This window comes from Trachurus trachurus (genome assembly GCF_905171665.1).
Source record: "Trachurus trachurus genome assembly, chromosome: 2".
Lineage (NCBI taxonomy): Eukaryota > Metazoa > Chordata > Actinopteri > Carangiformes > Carangidae > Trachurus > Trachurus trachurus.
The window spans coordinates 1,203,428-1,221,151 of record NC_139914.1 but is presented as its reverse complement, the minus strand read 5'-3'; the positions used below and the strand labels follow the sequence as shown (position 1 = coordinate 1,221,151).

The following is a 17,724-nucleotide window of genomic DNA, read 5'->3' as shown; positions in this document are numbered from 1 at the left end:
TTTTCGGAAGTGGACATTTAGTTCCTCGATGTTTTGCTCAGTTTCAAAGTGTAAATTCGTACTGAAAAGAAAAAGGTCAGAGTCATGAGGCAGCAGCTGAGCAGAGTCTGTGACGTCACACACACACTGACCTTTGACCTCTGATCAGAACAGAAATCACTTGACCCTGGAGTCAGAGGACCGCCTTCATCCAGACGACGTGGTGCGTTCAAGGACCGCAGGAAGAATAGTTGACGTGTATACATCAGCTAAAGGGGATCCAAATCAAATCAAATCAAGGTCTGCAGGACGTTTGGGTATTTGTATAAAAGACACAGAAACACACACAATGTTTGTTTGACCTTTTATTATTTCAAAAACAATCCAGTAGAACGTGCACTTACAAGAACCACAGTGACACACACATTCACACACTCTCTCTCTCTCACACACACACACACACACACTCCAACATGTGACTACGACTGTGTCCTCTGCGCTAATGTGGGAAAAATTTTAAATTAAAATTCCTCTTCCTCTTCTGTTCTGAGCGTGAAGCGACAGGAAACGCATCATCAGACGGTCAGAGTGTGACACACACACAGTCTCATCCACACACACACTGCTCATCATACTAAATAAATAATAATAATACCGTAATATAATAATATAATAAAATAACAGAATGACAGTGAACACTCACTTCCACTCGTAAATTGATTGGGATTTTAATTTGTTAACACTTTACAATAAGGTACAGAAAATGAGAGTAGTTACTGAGGAACTAACTATTACTTCATCATTAGTTACTCTAAAGTAAAGAGACATCAAAATGAGTAAATACTCTAGTTTTGTGTACTTTAGTTCCTCAGTAACTACTCTAATCTAATTCTGAACCTTATTATAAAGTGTTACCAGTTTTTATTTCTAATTTGTCTTCTGTAATTATCAATGAAGCTGAGGCAGCAAGGGTTGATGGGAAATGTAGTCTTTAGTGGGAAAAACAAGTGCAGACCATAACGCCAAGAACAACAACACAGAGCGGCGAGGTTGAGGCTCCGTCTGTGTCGCCACGACAACACTTCTTCTTCTTCCTCTTCATGCTTTCATCGGGGTCATAAACACTGTTCTGATGCGACGACGCTGGCGAACGGCGTGGAAGACGAAACACCGTTTGACGAAACTGTTTAATAAAGTTTTGTCTAAACTTTCTTTGTATGTTCTGTATATATTTATATATTTATATATCATATTTACATACATCAATTCAGGTAACTAATTAAAAATGTGTAAAAATGGAACAAGGCGGTGAGTTCAGGGAACAGCAGGAAAAACGGAAATTTGAGGATTTTAATTAAAAAAACGTTGAAAAATGTAACGAGTCTCACAGAGAGGTGATGACAGGTGAATTAGCCCCGCCCACCTCCCTCCAGTAAACAACAACACGATTGGTTTGGCATTTTTTCTCTGATGCCGTAGCTGCACCGACCAATCACCACGCAGGAGCTGGTGATGTCATGACGGATGGTGACGCCTTTTAAAAAAGAAGACGACCTTTAATAATAATCGATGACCTGCTGCTCTGATGACGTCATCATCGTTAAAACACACACACACACTCATTAACACTGATCCTGGATCAGACGTTCTGTTGGCAAACAGCAACATGGCACACGAGACCTTTACACGGAATAAATACACAATAAATAATAAATACAATATAATAACTGTTCAGTCCATGTGTGTGTGTGTGTGTGTGTGTGTGTGTGTGTCAGGTCCAGGCAGCAGCAGCAGCAGCAGCAGTGTGTGTGTGTGTGTGTGTGTATATGTGTGTGTGTGTGTTATTTAATGTTCTTCAGCAGTGAGGTGCGAGCGTTCACCACGGCCTTGAAGGCGTCTTCGCTGCCAGGGGCGACGCACTTGTCCGGGTGCAGCAGCACGGCCAACTTCCTGTACGCCTTGTTCACCTCCTCCCTGGAAACCATGGAAACGTTAGACGTGTCAATAAAGTTTTATTCAAAACACAACGCAGCAGCTTTGTTCTGATTGTTGTTGTTGTGCTGCTTGTACCAATAAAGTTTGACTGATTGAATTATGACTCGTCCTCTCACCTCGTGGCGCCGGGTTTGACGCCCAACATATCCCATGAGTCCTTGCTGTTCCTGATGCGTCGGATGGTGTCGGCCTGCTCCTTGGTGAAGCCCACGCTGACCTCGGCCACCGGGCGCTTCCCGCCGTTCTCACACATGTCGGTGATGGACGAGAAGAACGCCTGACACACACACACACACACACACAGGTTGCCTCAATACAACAATACGACAAAGTATTAGAGTCACATCTTACTTAGAAGGTTAAAATCATAGTTTTACGCGAAAAAAAAAGTTATTTGACAAGAAAAAAGTCATAACTTCATGAGGGGGGAGAATAAAGTCATATAACGAGAATAAAAAGTCATTTTACAAGGATAAAGTCATATAACGAGAATAAAAAGTCATTTTAAGTGGCAATTTTTTGAAAAATAATAATAAAGTCGTATATCTACTGGAAAAAAGTCGTAATTGTACCAGTAAGTGGATACGGTAGGATGTTCTGGTTCTGTTCTGGTTCTTTCTGTAGAATAGATGCATTTTCTTTTGCATTTTAACAACTTTCCTCCTCCTCCTCCTCTAAAACAACAGGTTACTGGTACAACAAAATACACTTGAGCCCAAAATTATTCATACCCCTGTCAAATACATGGATTTTCTTAATGTTTTCAGTTACAGATTAATATTTCAACTCAGATTTGACATAATTGGGACATGGAGGAAAGTCTGGAGCCACGACCAGTTTATTTAAGTAAAGTTACACTGTTAAAGTGTTTATTTTAACGTCTAAAATGATTCAGACAAAAGGCCGCAGGATGTTCAAACAAACTGTTCTCTTTAAGGGTCTAAAGTGTTTAAAATGATTTTTCAGTTTTCTGAACCTGGAACATCTCGTTGATTCCTTCTCCACTTTGCGCCGACGTCTCAAAGTAGTGAAACCCTCGAGACTCCGCCCACAGACGGCCCTCGCCCTCGTCCACCACCCGCCGCTTCGTCAGGTCCACCTGCACACAGAGGGACAGAGATTGTCAAGGTGGTGCATTCAGGGACTCTAAATGTCAGGATGTTTCATCATACACTCTGGGTCTCTTTATTCTCTACTCTCTCTGATGTAAAAAAAACAAAAAAACAAATTCATTCGGTGTCTTATCTGATTCCACGTCATAATTTTATGAGAATTAAGTCATGAGTTTATAAGTCGTCGGGCCGTTTGTGCATCAGTCACCTTGTTGGCGCAGACAACGAAGACGATGCTGTCCATGTTGGCCTGCGAGCCCATCTCCTGCTTCATCTCTCCCAGCCAGCTGTCCAGGGCGTCGAAGCTCTCCCGCAGCCCCACGTCGTACACCAGCAGCACGCCCTGGCTGTCCTTGTAGAACTCGTTACGCACCTGACAGACGACGCACAGGGACTCGGTGAACACAGAGAAACAGCGCCGCCTGCTGGCAGCTTCCTCTCATCACATCTATCATCATTGTTATTATTAAACTCTGACGTCTGGGTTTGTTTTATTTTGGACTCACTTCATAGAAGAACGGATGTCCGGCCATGTCGAAGATGTTCACCTTGATCTCTCTATCACGCACCTGCACTCTGACAACACACACACACACGTGCATCATTATAACGCACGTACATTAGATACTGAAACCTATTTACACACAATAACAGTTCAGTTTGTTTTATTATACAATATATATATAATATATATATACACAATAAAATGACAGACAGACATATAAAACATTAAGTAATAGATGAATCACAATACAATACAATAAATCTTTATTATCCAACGTAGAAATATTATAATGTGTATAAAAGATATACATTTCATCAGGCATAGGAAGACAATCAAAAACACAATTAGACAAATAAAATAGATGAATTAAACTCACTTGGTGACTCCATAGTCAATACCAATGGTGGCCAGATACTTGGGGACAAACCTCTTCTCACAGTAACGTTTGATGATGCAGCTCTGCAGAGGAAAATCAATTATATTATCAATATATATTATCAAATATATAACACTTTAAAGTCACGATTTAAACACCAGGTGTATTTAACTATTGTTTTTTAGTTTTTACAACTGAATAATCATATTATAATCACAGGTTCATTAAACACATGCAAAACCCAACAGGCAGACATACTTTACTTTCAAAGGCAAAATAACGGATATAATATTATGAATTTATATAATAAATACGTAATGTACAGTTACCGGTGGAAAAGTGGCTGAATCCCTGAAACAGTAACTGGTTGGTTTTATGGAAATTTGACAAAACTTGCAATACAAAAACTAATTGTCTTAATGCAAGTGAGTTTCCCCGTCCACCTGTTGTGTCTCAGCCTATAATACATCCATGGTCTCAGCTTAATTAGAAAAGCAGCAGGTCGTTTGGCGGGAACTTCCATCTTTACTGTTGGCAGTTAATCAATGAGAAGTGATGACGACATCTAATTAAAAAGGACTGTGTCCTGTTAATAAATTAAGACCAAGGCTTCCGTCTGAAAACACAGCCGTATTAAAACACAACTTCTGTTTATTAAATTATAATTTTTCTTGAGTTTATCGCGCTAATTACATGTTATAAAACAAAACAGGCTAATGTCAGCTCAGTACAGGTTCTGTGTTTTGACAGGTTCAGGTGTCGCAGTTACCACTGGACCGACAGATTAACGTTAAAATACAGTAAATATGTAAATATTAATAAGATATAATGAACGACGAATTTTACAGAAGGTGGTTATATTACTAATTAAGTATTTTATGGTGTTATATCGTTTGGAAAATCGATGCAACAAGCACAAACTGTGTAAAGTTAGTGATTTTTTCCAAGATGTCCGCCTTCAGAGGAAACAAAATGAAGATAAAGAGCCAGTTAGCTCATTAAATTGAGGAATAAACACAACAAACGGTTATAATTAAAATGTCAAACGTGTATTTATATCAGTTAAGTCATTATATTACAAACTCAGCTCAAAAAATGAGGATATATCAAGGTTTATCTCAGGTATTAGCAGTCTGTCGCTATTACTGTACCAGATATCATTATAAAAATAAATTAAACAGTCTCTTACCTTTCCCACCTCGGCATTTCCGAGGCTTATAACCTTCACACGCAGTGACTTTTTATTGTCTCGTCTCTTCGGTACGTTTGTCTCCATCTGAATTTCTTCTAAAAAGCCGTTTTTGTACCGTGAAACCGGACGAGCTGCAGGAATTCAGTGACTTCAGTGTTGACAGCTGCAGCAGCTCGTTAGCCGTTAGCAGCAAACAGGCTGGTAATTACCGCGGCTCTTAAACTGAATTATTATTATTATCGCACAAATTAATGACGCAGCATCGTTCGACGTTAGCATTAGAGCTAATGTTTTGTTTCAGCTGCCATTGTAACATACAGGAGAGACACCGCTGGCCTGCTAACCTCATAGCCTAATGCTAACGAGTAACTAAGGGGGCGGGTCAAGTTGGCGACAATCCATAACACACGACTTCCGCTTGTCACTTTCAAAGTAAAACAATACTTGTTGCGTACTTCCGGCTAGAAATATTTTTATAATCGTTTTATTTTTTATTTCTTTCCTCCACTTTATTTATAAAAAAAAAATACTAATACTAAAATAAAATAGAACAGAAAATTTTCATAATCATTTTATTGTAAGCAGGATAATGTTTTACAATTATTGTCAGCGTTTCTCTAAAAGCAAAGTATTCACACAGAGACATTATCAAAATATATTTTTCTTCAGTTATAACAGCACAATTTCTCAGGAAGGTATCAGAACTACACAACAAATTAAACTGGAAACACTCTCATAATAACCACCTATTGCGTTAAATGCAAACAAAACTGACCCAAACAAAAAGAAAAAAAGGATTTAATAGTTAACAATAAGCTTTATCATAAAAAAAACAAAACTTTAAAGCTGCACCACTTGTTTTTTAAATGTATAACAAAATCATTTAGCTGCAATAAGAGTTTTTATTATTATGTAATGTATGTGTTCTATTAACAAGTTGGACACCGCATTACAGTCCTTTAAATCATAGGTGAAGATTCAAAACTCAATATTATTCAATACTATTTGACCCTGCTGTCTAAGTCTCTTATTTTGCCTCGGTGTCTCTTTACTCTACATCTCAGTATTTACAAACCAGCGCTGCACATTAACTCTTCTAATATGAACTAAAGTCTTGTAGCTTCGTCCTAATGTGATCTCTGGCATATTGAATCAACAGGTGTTGGTGATGCTTTTATTTTGACAGTCACATCACTGGTGTGAGGTTCGTGTGTCTTTTTTTTTTATGTTTGTACTGTTACAGAGCCATTTGGTGAACTAACAGTGTGAATTAAAGCGTTTGTTTCCTGTTTCCTGTCCTGTCAATCACAATAAACCAATTAAAACAAAGTCAGTGTGTGTGTGTGTGTGTGTGTGTGTGTGTGTGTGTGTGTGTGTGTGTGTGTGTGTGTGTGTGTGTGTATGTGTGTGTGTCTTGGCTGACAGGAAGTGAGGCGACCATCACAGCGCCCTGAGTTAACGAGGAGGAAGCTGCTGCATCTGCAGGGAGTCGTAGGTGTCTCTGGTGGCCGAGCTCAGACCCTGCAGACAGAGAAACCGTTTAATAATCCATCAGTCAATCAATCAATCAATCAATCAATCAGTCATGGATCAATACGTCCTCTTCAGTCTGCACTCACCTGATAAACCTGATCGCCCCCCTTCCTCTGACGCTGAAGGAAACAGAAACATGATTGATGAACATTATAAAATATTCATATTCGTTTGATCAGTTTGATAATACTTCAGTACTTGTACTTTGTACAGTTTGATGTTTTTACCTCTTTTTTCTGAGGAAGTTCTTTATATTCTCCTTCTGTACGTTTGGTCAAACCCTGGATATGAAAACATCACGTGTTATATATAATAAACAGTGTGTTATAAACATATATAATGTATATAATAAACAGTATATATAATAAACATTGTATTATAAACATTTATCATATGCATAATTAACAGTATTATAAACATGTGTATAATAAACAGTATACATAATAGACATTGTATTATAAGCATATATCATATGTATAATAAACTGTGTATGATGAATGTATAATAAATGATGTATTATAAACATATATATTTATTATTTATGTTTATTACACATATATAATATGTGTAATAAACGTTATATTATACACATCTAATATGCATAATAAACTGTATTATAAGCATCTGTAATAATGTGTAATAAACTGCGTATTATAAACTATATAATAATAATGTGTAATAAATATTGTATTATAAACATACAAAATAATATGTGTAATAGCATTGGATTAAAACATATAAACATATATAATATAAATAATAAACAGTATAATAATTAAGATGTGTTACCGTGTAGGTGGAGTCGTCCACCGGCCTGCGGTTCTGTAAGAGCAGAGAAGTCAGTGAGAGTTAGAAGAGACCCAGACGTTCTGCAGGTTCTCTCATCACTGTTATACTTTACTGTCATTAGTTATAATTATTATTAATTTATTATTATTAATAATTAAATAGGAAGGTGCGTTCATGGTCCACTGGGTTTTTGTTGTAACGATGAAGAAGATCAGACTCACTCTTCCTCTCTCGGCGTCTCTCATCAGAGGAGCGTAGTTATCGCCCTCCTGACCTTTCAGCTCCTGAACACACACACACACACACACACTCGTTAGGATCCCGATCGTCTCAGTTAACGAGGCAGAAACAGGAAGTGGGACACAGAGACACTCACGCTGTAGAGGCCTTCGTCCGCCGCCTTCACCTTGGCTCTGAAGAACTGCAGAGAGACATTCAAACTGTTAGAACACTCTCTGGAGCCTTATGCTTTATTGTGAAAGGGGCCTGAGCAGGAAGTGATGTCATAGCGAGCGCGACCATGTGACTGACCCGCTCCTTGATGAACATGCCGGTGATGACGAGGCCGTAGAGTCCCAGGAAGCCGTCCAGCACGTAGCAGAGCTGAGGGTCGTACAGGGAGTAGGCCGCCTCTGTGGAGGGCAGAGGGCAGAGGTCAGAGTTACACGCACACACACACACACACGACACACACACACAACGACACACACACTGTGCGTCTCAGGTCTGTGTGTGTGTCGTTGTGTCTTCCTGTCTGTTCAGATGATTCTGGATCTCTGACTGTAAATAAAGCGCTGAGGCTCAGAGCTCCTGCACCGTGTGTGTCTGTGTGTATGTGTTTCTGTGTGTGTGTGTGTGTGTGTGTGTGTGTGTGTGTGTGTGTGTGTGTGTGTGTGTGTGTGTGTGTGTGTGTGTGTGTGTGTGTGTGTGTCTGTGGTTTCCTCAGCTGCTGCCGAGTGCTCGCTGTGGCTCCATTAACAGACAGGTGTGTGTTCATGTGTGGTTCGGTGTGGGTGTGTGTATATGAGTCTCTACGTGTGAATATATATTTGTGTGTGTGTGTGTGTGTGTGTGTGTGTGTGTGTGTGTGTGTGTGTGTGTGTGTGTGTGTGTGTGTGTGTTAGTCAAACTGAAACACACTCTTCACTCCACAGAGTCAAACAGGTCAAAGTTCCGACTCACAGAAACTACATTTAAACCTTCATATAAAACTTCATTTAAACCTTTAATCAAAACTTTATTTGAACCTTTAATCAAAACCTTATTTAAACCTTATTTAAATCTTTGATTAAAACTTTATTTAAACCTTTCATTAAAACTTTATTTAAACAATAATGGACCTGTCATGAGGTCAGAAACCGTCGCTGAGCATCTTTAACTAAACCTCCTCCTCCTCTTCTTCTTCTCTCCGACTCTGAACGTTAAAAAGTCTCATCATTAACTTTCCTTCGGCGTCTCAGATTAACACACCCGCTGGGTATCACACCATCAGGTTGCCGCGGAAACGAGTGTTAAAAAAAAGAAAAAAAGAGCATGGTTCTCATGGAAACGTCCGTATCTGTGTTTCAGCATCAGAGTCGGGGGCTCGAACATGCGTGTGGTCAGATAAGAGTTCACACTGGACACACAACAGGAAGTGAGTATGTGTGTGTGTGTGTAATCTGATCAACACACACACACACACACACTGAGCTGAGTTTTTCTTTTTTAATTGGTGAAGTTAAGTGAAAGACGAGGTGAGATACGGGACAAATACCTGAAGTTACCATGATATGTGTAGGTAGTATAAGTATAAGTGTGTGTAGATGAGAAGCAGGTGGAGAGGTTTTATATATATATATAATATTGTATAGATGATACAATAAAAATAAGTAAATAAAGTTTAAAATATAAAGAAGAAAGAAAAGAAGAGATAATAATAGTTCACATTAATCTGCAATAAGACATGATGCGTATTCACACGGTATTGTGCAATATATGATCCTCGAACTTAACATGAACAAAACCAAAGAGCTTCATTGACTTTAGAGAAAATGGTGGAAAAACTACAATTCATGGGAACGAGGTCGAAATTGTTACAAGTACTTAGGCACCGTGTTTGATTCCCAGTTGAAGTTTGATTAAAAAAAATATTGAATCCACTTACTAAGACAGCTGAACTCTTGTAAAGTCTGTAACAACATTTAGTGTATGTTTAACCAGTCCTGTCCTCTGAGTTCACCACGATGCCTTCAGGCCGCCGCTTTAAACGCCGATCAGGAGGACACATAGGTACGGCAAATCTTTTATCTGCAATTAGGCTCTAAAACATGGACAGTGGCAGCCACTCTTTGTAACGTTGTAACTTAATGTGCCACTTATTTATTCATATTTATTCTTATTTTCTGTTATTTAATTGTGCCACAGTGGCTTAAGTTGTTGTTCGTGTTTTTCTCTTCTTTTTTACGTCAGAACTGCTGGAACTACTAATAAACTAATAAAGTTGTCTGAATTGAACTGAACTAATTTAAGCTTATGTAATGTGACGAGATAATGCGAGATAAGATAAGGTAATACAGGGAAATACAAGACATTATAATATAATATAGCACAATATAATATACAACAACATAGTATGAGATCATATGGAGTGTCATATATACATATACGTATATATATACATACTCATTCGGGCTCTTAAACAACAAGATGCCATGAATGAATGATGTGTGGGTGAGATGGTTTATAGTTTTAGTATGCTGTATTTTACTATTTTTATATACTATTGTTTTTATACTGATATATACTGTCATACTATTACACTATGGTGAGGGGATCCTCAACCAATTTCACTGTTACACTGTTTACAATAACAATAAAGCTTATTCTATTCTATTCTATACATCCAAACATAAATTACTGTAAGCCAATATATCATAATAATGACTATCATGAGAATAATTATTAGAATGAATCATTTATATTGCAGTGATAATGATATACTGCAATGAGAGGTGAGGTCAGACTATACAGTAGCATCGGGGGGCGATGCCACAAACAACCGTCCTGTTTCTGTTCATGTGAGCGTTCACCGTCGTCTGCAGTTTCAGATTAACATCAGACATGCACAAGATTTACATGTGATAAAACATTATATATATGAAAAATATGATTTTTATAGATTAAACTGTGCACAAATATGTAAAACCAATACAACGACCTGCAACATTAAACATGTGATTGCATCATTATTGAAGTTGCAGTAACGACGAACGGTAAACCTAGTCATTGGTTTATTTTCCGAACCACGACTGAAACAATATTATAATAATATAAAATAATATATACTATATAAGATTAATTATATAATATAATGTGATGTCAAAAATAAATGAAATAAGAAGAAGTAAAAGGAGTCGAGTCGATCCATCGGTTTCACAGGCAGATCAATGATTTGTAATTTATAAACTGAATACAACTTCTTTTAAAATACATAAAACTCTGGTGTTGTAATTATAATATACATTTATAATATAATATTTAAATTCTTCATAATTAATCAGATCAATAATCCAACTGCATGTTGTTTTTTAATGAGTCGTCAGACAAAAACAAATCTAAAGACGTGGTCTGAAACTGTAATTATAATTCAGACAATGACAATAAAGTTTCGTTTGAATGTTCCTTCAGAATAAAAGCAGCAGTTTCCAGTGTTTATGGTCACATTAGAGTCTGGCGGAGAGTTTCCCAGAAACACACTTTATTTCCCTGATATGTTAATGAGCCGATGACATCACAGCTCGTTAAGTCTGTGGTCGTGACTCAGTGAACGAGCTCGTTAGTTTCCACGGCAGCTTAAAGCTTCATCACATCTTCATCCTCATCATCATCATCATCATCCTGACTCATCACAAAGGAACGTTTCCATCACAACATGTCCCAGCGTCCCTGAACGCATCGCCACCATCCACTGAGAACAACTAAAGAAAAGAAAACCAGTGAGACTGAACGTGTTCTGGACCGATCAATCAATAAACTGATCGATCAACAGACTGATTGATCAATAGACTGATCAATCCAACTGAGATAATCAGTATTGATCCGTGACGACGGCAACAAACTGCACGAAACTACAAGAAAACAAGAAAACAACCGTCACCTCCAAGAAGAGCAGATGGAAACATGCGAGTGACGTCACTGTTTCATGTGTGTGTGTGTGTGTGTGTGTGTGTGTGTGTGTGTGTGTGTGTGTGTGTGTGTGTTTGTGTGTGTCTGTGTCTGTACTTCAAATACAGTTTCAGAAGGTTCAGTCAAAAACATCAAGCTCAGATAAATATTTGTTGCACATGCAGTTAGTTTCCACTGTGTGTGTGTTTTATGTGTGTGTGTGTGTTTTAGGTGTGTTCGTTTTAGGTGTGTGTGTGTGTGTGTGTGTGTGTGTGTGTGTGTGTGTGTGTGTGTGTGTGTGTGTGTGTGTGTGTGTGTGTGCGTGTGTGTGTGTGTGTAGTCAGCACAGGTTAAAAGGGTCGAGCGGAACTGTGAGTTTTATTAAACTGCTTATTTTGGCGGTCGACACCTGTCGATCGACTTCCTGCTTCACACTCACACTCAAGATCCACTTCCTGAACGAAACCGCCAGAATAAAAGCGCCGGTGGTCTCTAATAAAACGACCAAGATTCACTCACTGAGTCTTTTTTTAAAAAGTCCAACTCTAACAAACACAACACAGTTGAGACGACCTCGCTTCATGACCTCATCTTTCCCAGAATGCCTTGGGAGGAGGGAGGAAAGGGGCGTGGCCTCAGCGTGTCTGACTTTCTGAAGAGATGGAGCTATTTAAAAAAAATATTTTTGGGGAATAAACACGTTCAGCTCCAAACGACGACGTCAACAACACAACAACAACACACAAACACAACAACAACACACCAGCACCTGTCTGTTCCAGTTTGTCCTGAACACCTGAGACTGAATCCAGGACACCTCACCACCTCCTCTCTTCCTCTCCTCTCCTCTCTCTCTTTTCTTTTCTTTTCTCTTTCCTCTTTCTTTTTCTTTTTCCTTTTCTTGTTTTTCTTTTGCTTTTTCTTTATCTTTTTCTTCTTCCTTCTTCTTCTTCTTCTTCTTCTTCTTCTTCTTCTTCTTCTTCTTCTTCTTCTTCCAACATGGCCGCCGGGCCTCAGACACAGAATTGCTGATAATCTGATCATCGCTCTTTTTCTCAGCAAAGAGACGGAAGGAGGGAGGGAGAGGGGGACATCGCTGTCACCACGGCAACGACCACAGAGCTGCTTCCTGATGATGGGTGTTGGGCGCTGGTGGTGTGGGGCGCTGGTGGGGGGGGGGGGGGGGGGGGGGGGGGGTCATTATGTGGTCAATACACTTCTCCTCATCACACGACGGAGAACCGGTGTGACGCTGCAGAACCGCTCACACACCTGCACGTTTGAATGTGTTTTAATCACCGATATAAAGTTTTCTGCTCCTGAACGCAACGTTTAACACAAAAACACAGCGTTTAGTTTTTTAGTTTTTGTTTTTTTAAAGTGTTCAAGAAGGAAGAAGAAGTGATGATCAACAGGAAACAATAAAACTGAAATCATTTCAAATAAAACTCTGACTTCAATCATGAACTTTAACTCGTTGTTTTTACTGTAAAACTTTTTTGCGTCTCCTTATTAATAATTTATCTAATATTCTAGTGAGAGAGGAGGAGGAGGAGGAGGAGGAGGAGGAGGAGGTGACTCATGCTCGCTTTAATAACTAACGACGAGTCGCTCCTGAACGAAACCTCTCATTTTAAACCTTTTGTCTCATCTGTTATTAATCTTATTTTAATGTCTAATATTATAATGAGGGTAATTACGTTTCTGATGAAGCTTCATCCGTCCACACGTTTGTTAACATCATCACACTGTTTATTATGAGTTCATGGTTTTCATGGGTTGAACCTGTAAAATATACATTTGCATCCTGATATTGCATGTTTTGTTGAACTTTTTGTTCAGTTTTAATATTATTGATCAGTTTTTATTAAATCAAACAGCAGGTGTTGCTGCGCTGAATCCTCACGTGTCCGTTTGAATCATTTTAATTCGCATTTCCTTCTGTTATTTAATAAAATCTTGTTTTTTTATGACAGAACTTTTATAATTAAACCTCCAACGAGCCTGAAACAGATCACAATGTCGTTAACAAAGCTCGTCTTCACTTATTGATCACCGATCGGCTCTAAAGGAAAGGAACATGAACACGCTGAACGTCTCTGTAACAAACAAGTTCAATATAAAAAGAGGAACTATGATGTCACACTCTGATTTCACACTTAGATCTAAATCTCTATGGGCGGCCTGACGCTTTATTTCAATTCATGTTCAGTTTAGGAATCCTAAAATGGAGGCCATCGAGTCGTTGTCATGACGACGAAGTTATCAAACTGTCAAAGTGATACGATCAGACTGAGGCTGAGGCTGCACTCATCTGTTTATACGCTCGCTGTTATGGACTACACTGGTTTAAACTAGTTACAAACTGGTTATAAACTGGTCTTAACTGGTTTAAATCGGTATAAACTAGTCATAAACTGGTTTTAACTGGTTTAAACTGTTCTAACCTGGTTTTAACCGGTCTAAACTGGTCTCAACTGGTTTAAACTGAATATTAACTGGTTTAACGTGGCCAATGTGAACTGATATAAACTTAACCAACTTAAATTATAATTTAAACTGGTTTTAATGATTTAATCTGGTCTGTTAATGGTCTGCACCGGTCTTAACTTTTTAACGATTTTAACTTTTATCTTGGTCTGAACTGGTTTTCATTGACCTAAACAGCTTTTTAATATTTAAATTTGAACTCATATTCTGGTCTGAACTGGTTTGTAACGACCGGTTCCTCTGAACTTTAGTTATTTAAACTGTGCATCGTTTAACCAGCTGATGATGTAACAGACGGGCGACTGGTTGGAGGCTGCTGGTTGTCGCGGTGACGGTGACCTTGGTCCTGGACACTCAGCCTCAGACAGGAAGTAGAAACCCAAACACAACACACACAACACACACAACAAACACCGAGGGTCTGAACCGACAAACACAACAAGCAGATCATCCAAGATGGCCGCCGTCTTCTTCTTTACTGCTTTGTCGTTTTCTGCCGTTGACACTTTTTGAATGTTCTCACACAGTTCTCACACAGTTCGACACAAACACACACAGTCGGCGTCCACGAAAACCACACGACTGCATCTGTACCAGAGGAAGCTTCTTTTTCTGTTTGAATATCTTTTAAGGTCCAAAAACTCATGGAATTAAACTTTAAACGAACTGGATCCAGTTTCACTATGAGGATCTTCCTCTATTTTCAAAGTAAGACACAAAGTTTTAACGACTGTGTTCAGACGCCACTGGGGAACTGATGCTTTTGTTTCTCGTCTGACTGCAACCGAAAAGTCTAAGCAGATAAAAATAACTAAGAAACTAATTTAAAAGTTGAATTTAAACTCTTAAAACCCATTTTAAACATCTTAAAACTAAAGAAAACAATTAAAACACGAATAAAAAGTGTTTTTAAAGTCTGAACAAACCTGTATAAAGTCTTTAAAGGTTCAGAGCTGAGGTGTGCAGGTGTGGATGTGGGTCAGAGTGGCGGCTCTTACCTGTCGGGGTGAAGACCGACACGAGGACGACCAGACCTGAAGTCCACGTCCGCAGCTCCATCACACACTCGTTTCTGCTTCTTCTGCTTCTTCTTCTGCTCGACGCCGGCGCTCAGAGACGACTGAACCCAACGTCGTCTTCTTCCTCTGCTGCCTGAAAGTGGAACAGGAAGTGGTGAGGAGCTGCTGTGCCTCTCTCTCTCTCTCTCTCTCTCCCACACACACTCTGTGAACACACACACACACACACACACACACACACACACACACACACACAAAAACTCTGTGAACAGGTGGAAAAAACATAAAATGTGCATCTCATCTTTGTTCACTTGTGTTTTTGATGTTTAGTCAAATCTTGAAAATCTAAATCTGAACTCAACGTTTCAAAATCAACTCGACTTTAACGACAAACTCTCACAGAAATATATATATATACTGACACATACAGCTCTGGAAAGAAATAAGAGACCACTCCCAAAATGATCAGTTTCTCTGATTTTACTATTTATAGCTACGGTATGTGTTTGAGTAAAATTAAATTCTTTTTTTTGTTTGTTTTATTCTATCAACTACCAACAACATTTCTCCCAAAATTGAAATAAAAATATTGTCATTTAGAGCTTTTATTGGCTGAAAATGACTAAACTTGTCTAAATAAGAAAAAATATCAAGTCTTTTCAGACCTTGAATAATAGAAGAAAACATGTTGATATTTATTCCTAAACAACACAGCAAGAATATTTTACCTCAGGAAGAGTTTATAAATCAGTTTTAGTGGGATAATGTCAATGTTTAATCCCAGCAGTGGTTTTTATTTATAATCTTCCTATAAAACCAGATGTGGTTCAGGTGACGACCTCATCAGTGTCTCATTAAGGAGAATGAATTGTGTTTGTGTTGGTGTTTAAAAAACAAAAGAAAAGAATGACTGTCATACATGTAGAGATGCTTTTAAGAAACATTTGTGAACACTTTCACAAATGTTTCTTAAAAGCATCTCTACATGTACGACAGTCATTCTTTTCTTTTCCTGAGTTCAAATATTCTTGTTGTGTTGTTTAGGAATAAATATCAACATGTTTTCTTTGCATTATTTTTATTCAAGGTCTGAAAAGACTTGATATTTTTTGTTATTTAGACTAGTTTAGTCATTTTCAGCCAATAAAAGCTCTAAATGACAATATTTTTTTTCAATTTTGGGAGAAATGTTGTCGGTAGTTGATAGAATAAAACAAACAAAAAATTAATTTAATTTTACTCAAACACATAGCTATAAGTAGTAAAACCAGAGAAACTGATCATTTTGGGAGTGGTCTCTTAATTTTTTCCAGAGCTGTATATATTGACACGTGTGTGATCATGACTCTCTGCATCTGAATAAAGAAAAAACACAACACAGAATAAACGACAGCAGCTGTTTTTGAATGCAAAATTGTATTTATTTATACAAATCATCTGTCAATAAAATACAAAAATAGAATTTCACAGCAAACGTTTCCCTTCAGCGTGAAGGAGCAGAAAATCATTATCTTTATCTGAGCCTAACGAGGCGTCACACCGACTGATTGGTTGACAGGTAGGTATCGGGCTAAGCCCCGTCCACCTCCCTGATAGGCACTGTAACTGTGTAAGCAATACTTGATCGATCAGTGGCCTGATCCATAATCAATACATTCACTGTAGAAAAGTATGTGTGTTGTGTTGCGACAATAAAGTTTTATTCTAATTAATGACGAAAAGTTTGTGATGACGTCATAAAGTGCAGTTTTTTGTCACAGACGTGGTGACATCATCATGAAAAAACTAAACTAAAGAAGTGTTTCCTGTTTCAGTTCATGTGCAAAAAGCTGCTGATGAGTTTTTATTTAGTTTAATTTACTTTAATTAAATGTAACTGACTGTGACTCTCTGCTCTGTGGCGCCGCCCATTGGTCAAACTCACACACTGCAGCTGTGTCGTCTCAACTCCGACACAACGTGAACACACAAATACACAAAAAAAATCACACACTTATCTTCTAACTCTGATCAGAGCTCATCAATACACTCAAAACTGATCGATCAGAGTCTGATTAACACTGTTGATCTGGATCTTTTGTGTTTATGGCTTTAGACATTCATCTAAATGTTGTTAGTTGGCAAACTGCAAAAATATTTCATTTTTTTATTATTTTAACTCATTGAGTGCCGCGCTCCTTTCCAAAGTTTTAGTCAAGTGTACCGGCAATTTAGACCATTTTTGACTTTTTATGTAGAGCCACAGTGTATTCTATATTATTGCCACCAACACATACTGTGGCTCAATTGAAAGGTTTACCTTAATGCTTCAAGTGGCCACAAACCGTTTGTTTCTACGTGCCTCTGTTCCTGAGAAAAGTCAAGCTAAACATGGCTGGGTTTCACCAAAATCCCTCCTTTTTTTCTAGAAAAGGAGATAGAGCGTCTTTTATGAAAGGTGCGCTGTTTGTGTCTGTCGCTCTTCTGACACTCGCATTTCTGGATCAAAGGGCTCGTATAAGATAAATATATACAACAGTTGTTGTTCTATTCACAAAACCACCATCGGGGGCGGGGGGGGTGCCACTAAACAACAATAACACAGACGC

General features: G+C 38.3%; 3 protein-coding genes across 4 annotated transcripts in view; 1 reads left to right on the top strand and 2 right to left on the bottom strand.

The window, feature by feature from the left end:
• The window catches only part of LOC310997657 (NLR family CARD domain-containing protein 3-like), a gene marked incomplete at its 5' end in the record, with an annotated part of 366,988 nt that overhangs the window by 242,346 nt on the left and 106,918 nt on the right, over positions 1-17,724 (top strand). The window lies entirely within an intron of this gene.
• On the bottom strand, positions 380-5,545 carry dnajc27 (DnaJ (Hsp40) homolog, subfamily C, member 27). 2 transcript variants are annotated; one of them, XM_083991777.1, is made up of 8 exons: positions 5,157-5,545; positions 3,968-4,050; positions 3,593-3,662; positions 3,295-3,459; positions 2,951-3,073; positions 2,091-2,251; positions 1,860-1,953; positions 380-1,513 (listed from the first exon to the last, which is right to left on the bottom strand). In XM_083991777.1, the coding sequence occupies exons 1-8, from the start codon at positions 5,241-5,243 to the stop codon at positions 1,472-1,474; spliced, it is 825 nt and encodes a 274-aa protein (XP_083847903.1). In that variant the 5' UTR covers positions 5,244-5,545; the 3' UTR covers positions 380-1,471. The 2 variants fall into 2 exon arrangements, with proteins under 2 accessions (XP_083847903.1, XP_083847904.1); XM_083991778.1 differs by having other exon boundaries at positions 380-1,953.
• Positions 5,727-15,252, bottom strand: cd247 (CD247 molecule). The gene is made up of 8 exons (XM_083991999.1): positions 15,116-15,252; positions 8,013-8,113; positions 7,858-7,902; positions 7,703-7,765; positions 7,482-7,514; positions 6,920-6,973; positions 6,779-6,811; positions 5,727-6,680 (listed from the first exon to the last, which is right to left on the bottom strand). Exons 1-8 carry the CDS (start codon positions 15,174-15,176, stop codon positions 6,615-6,617), a joined length of 456 nt encoding a protein of 151 aa, XP_083848125.1. The 5' UTR covers positions 15,177-15,252; the 3' UTR covers positions 5,727-6,614.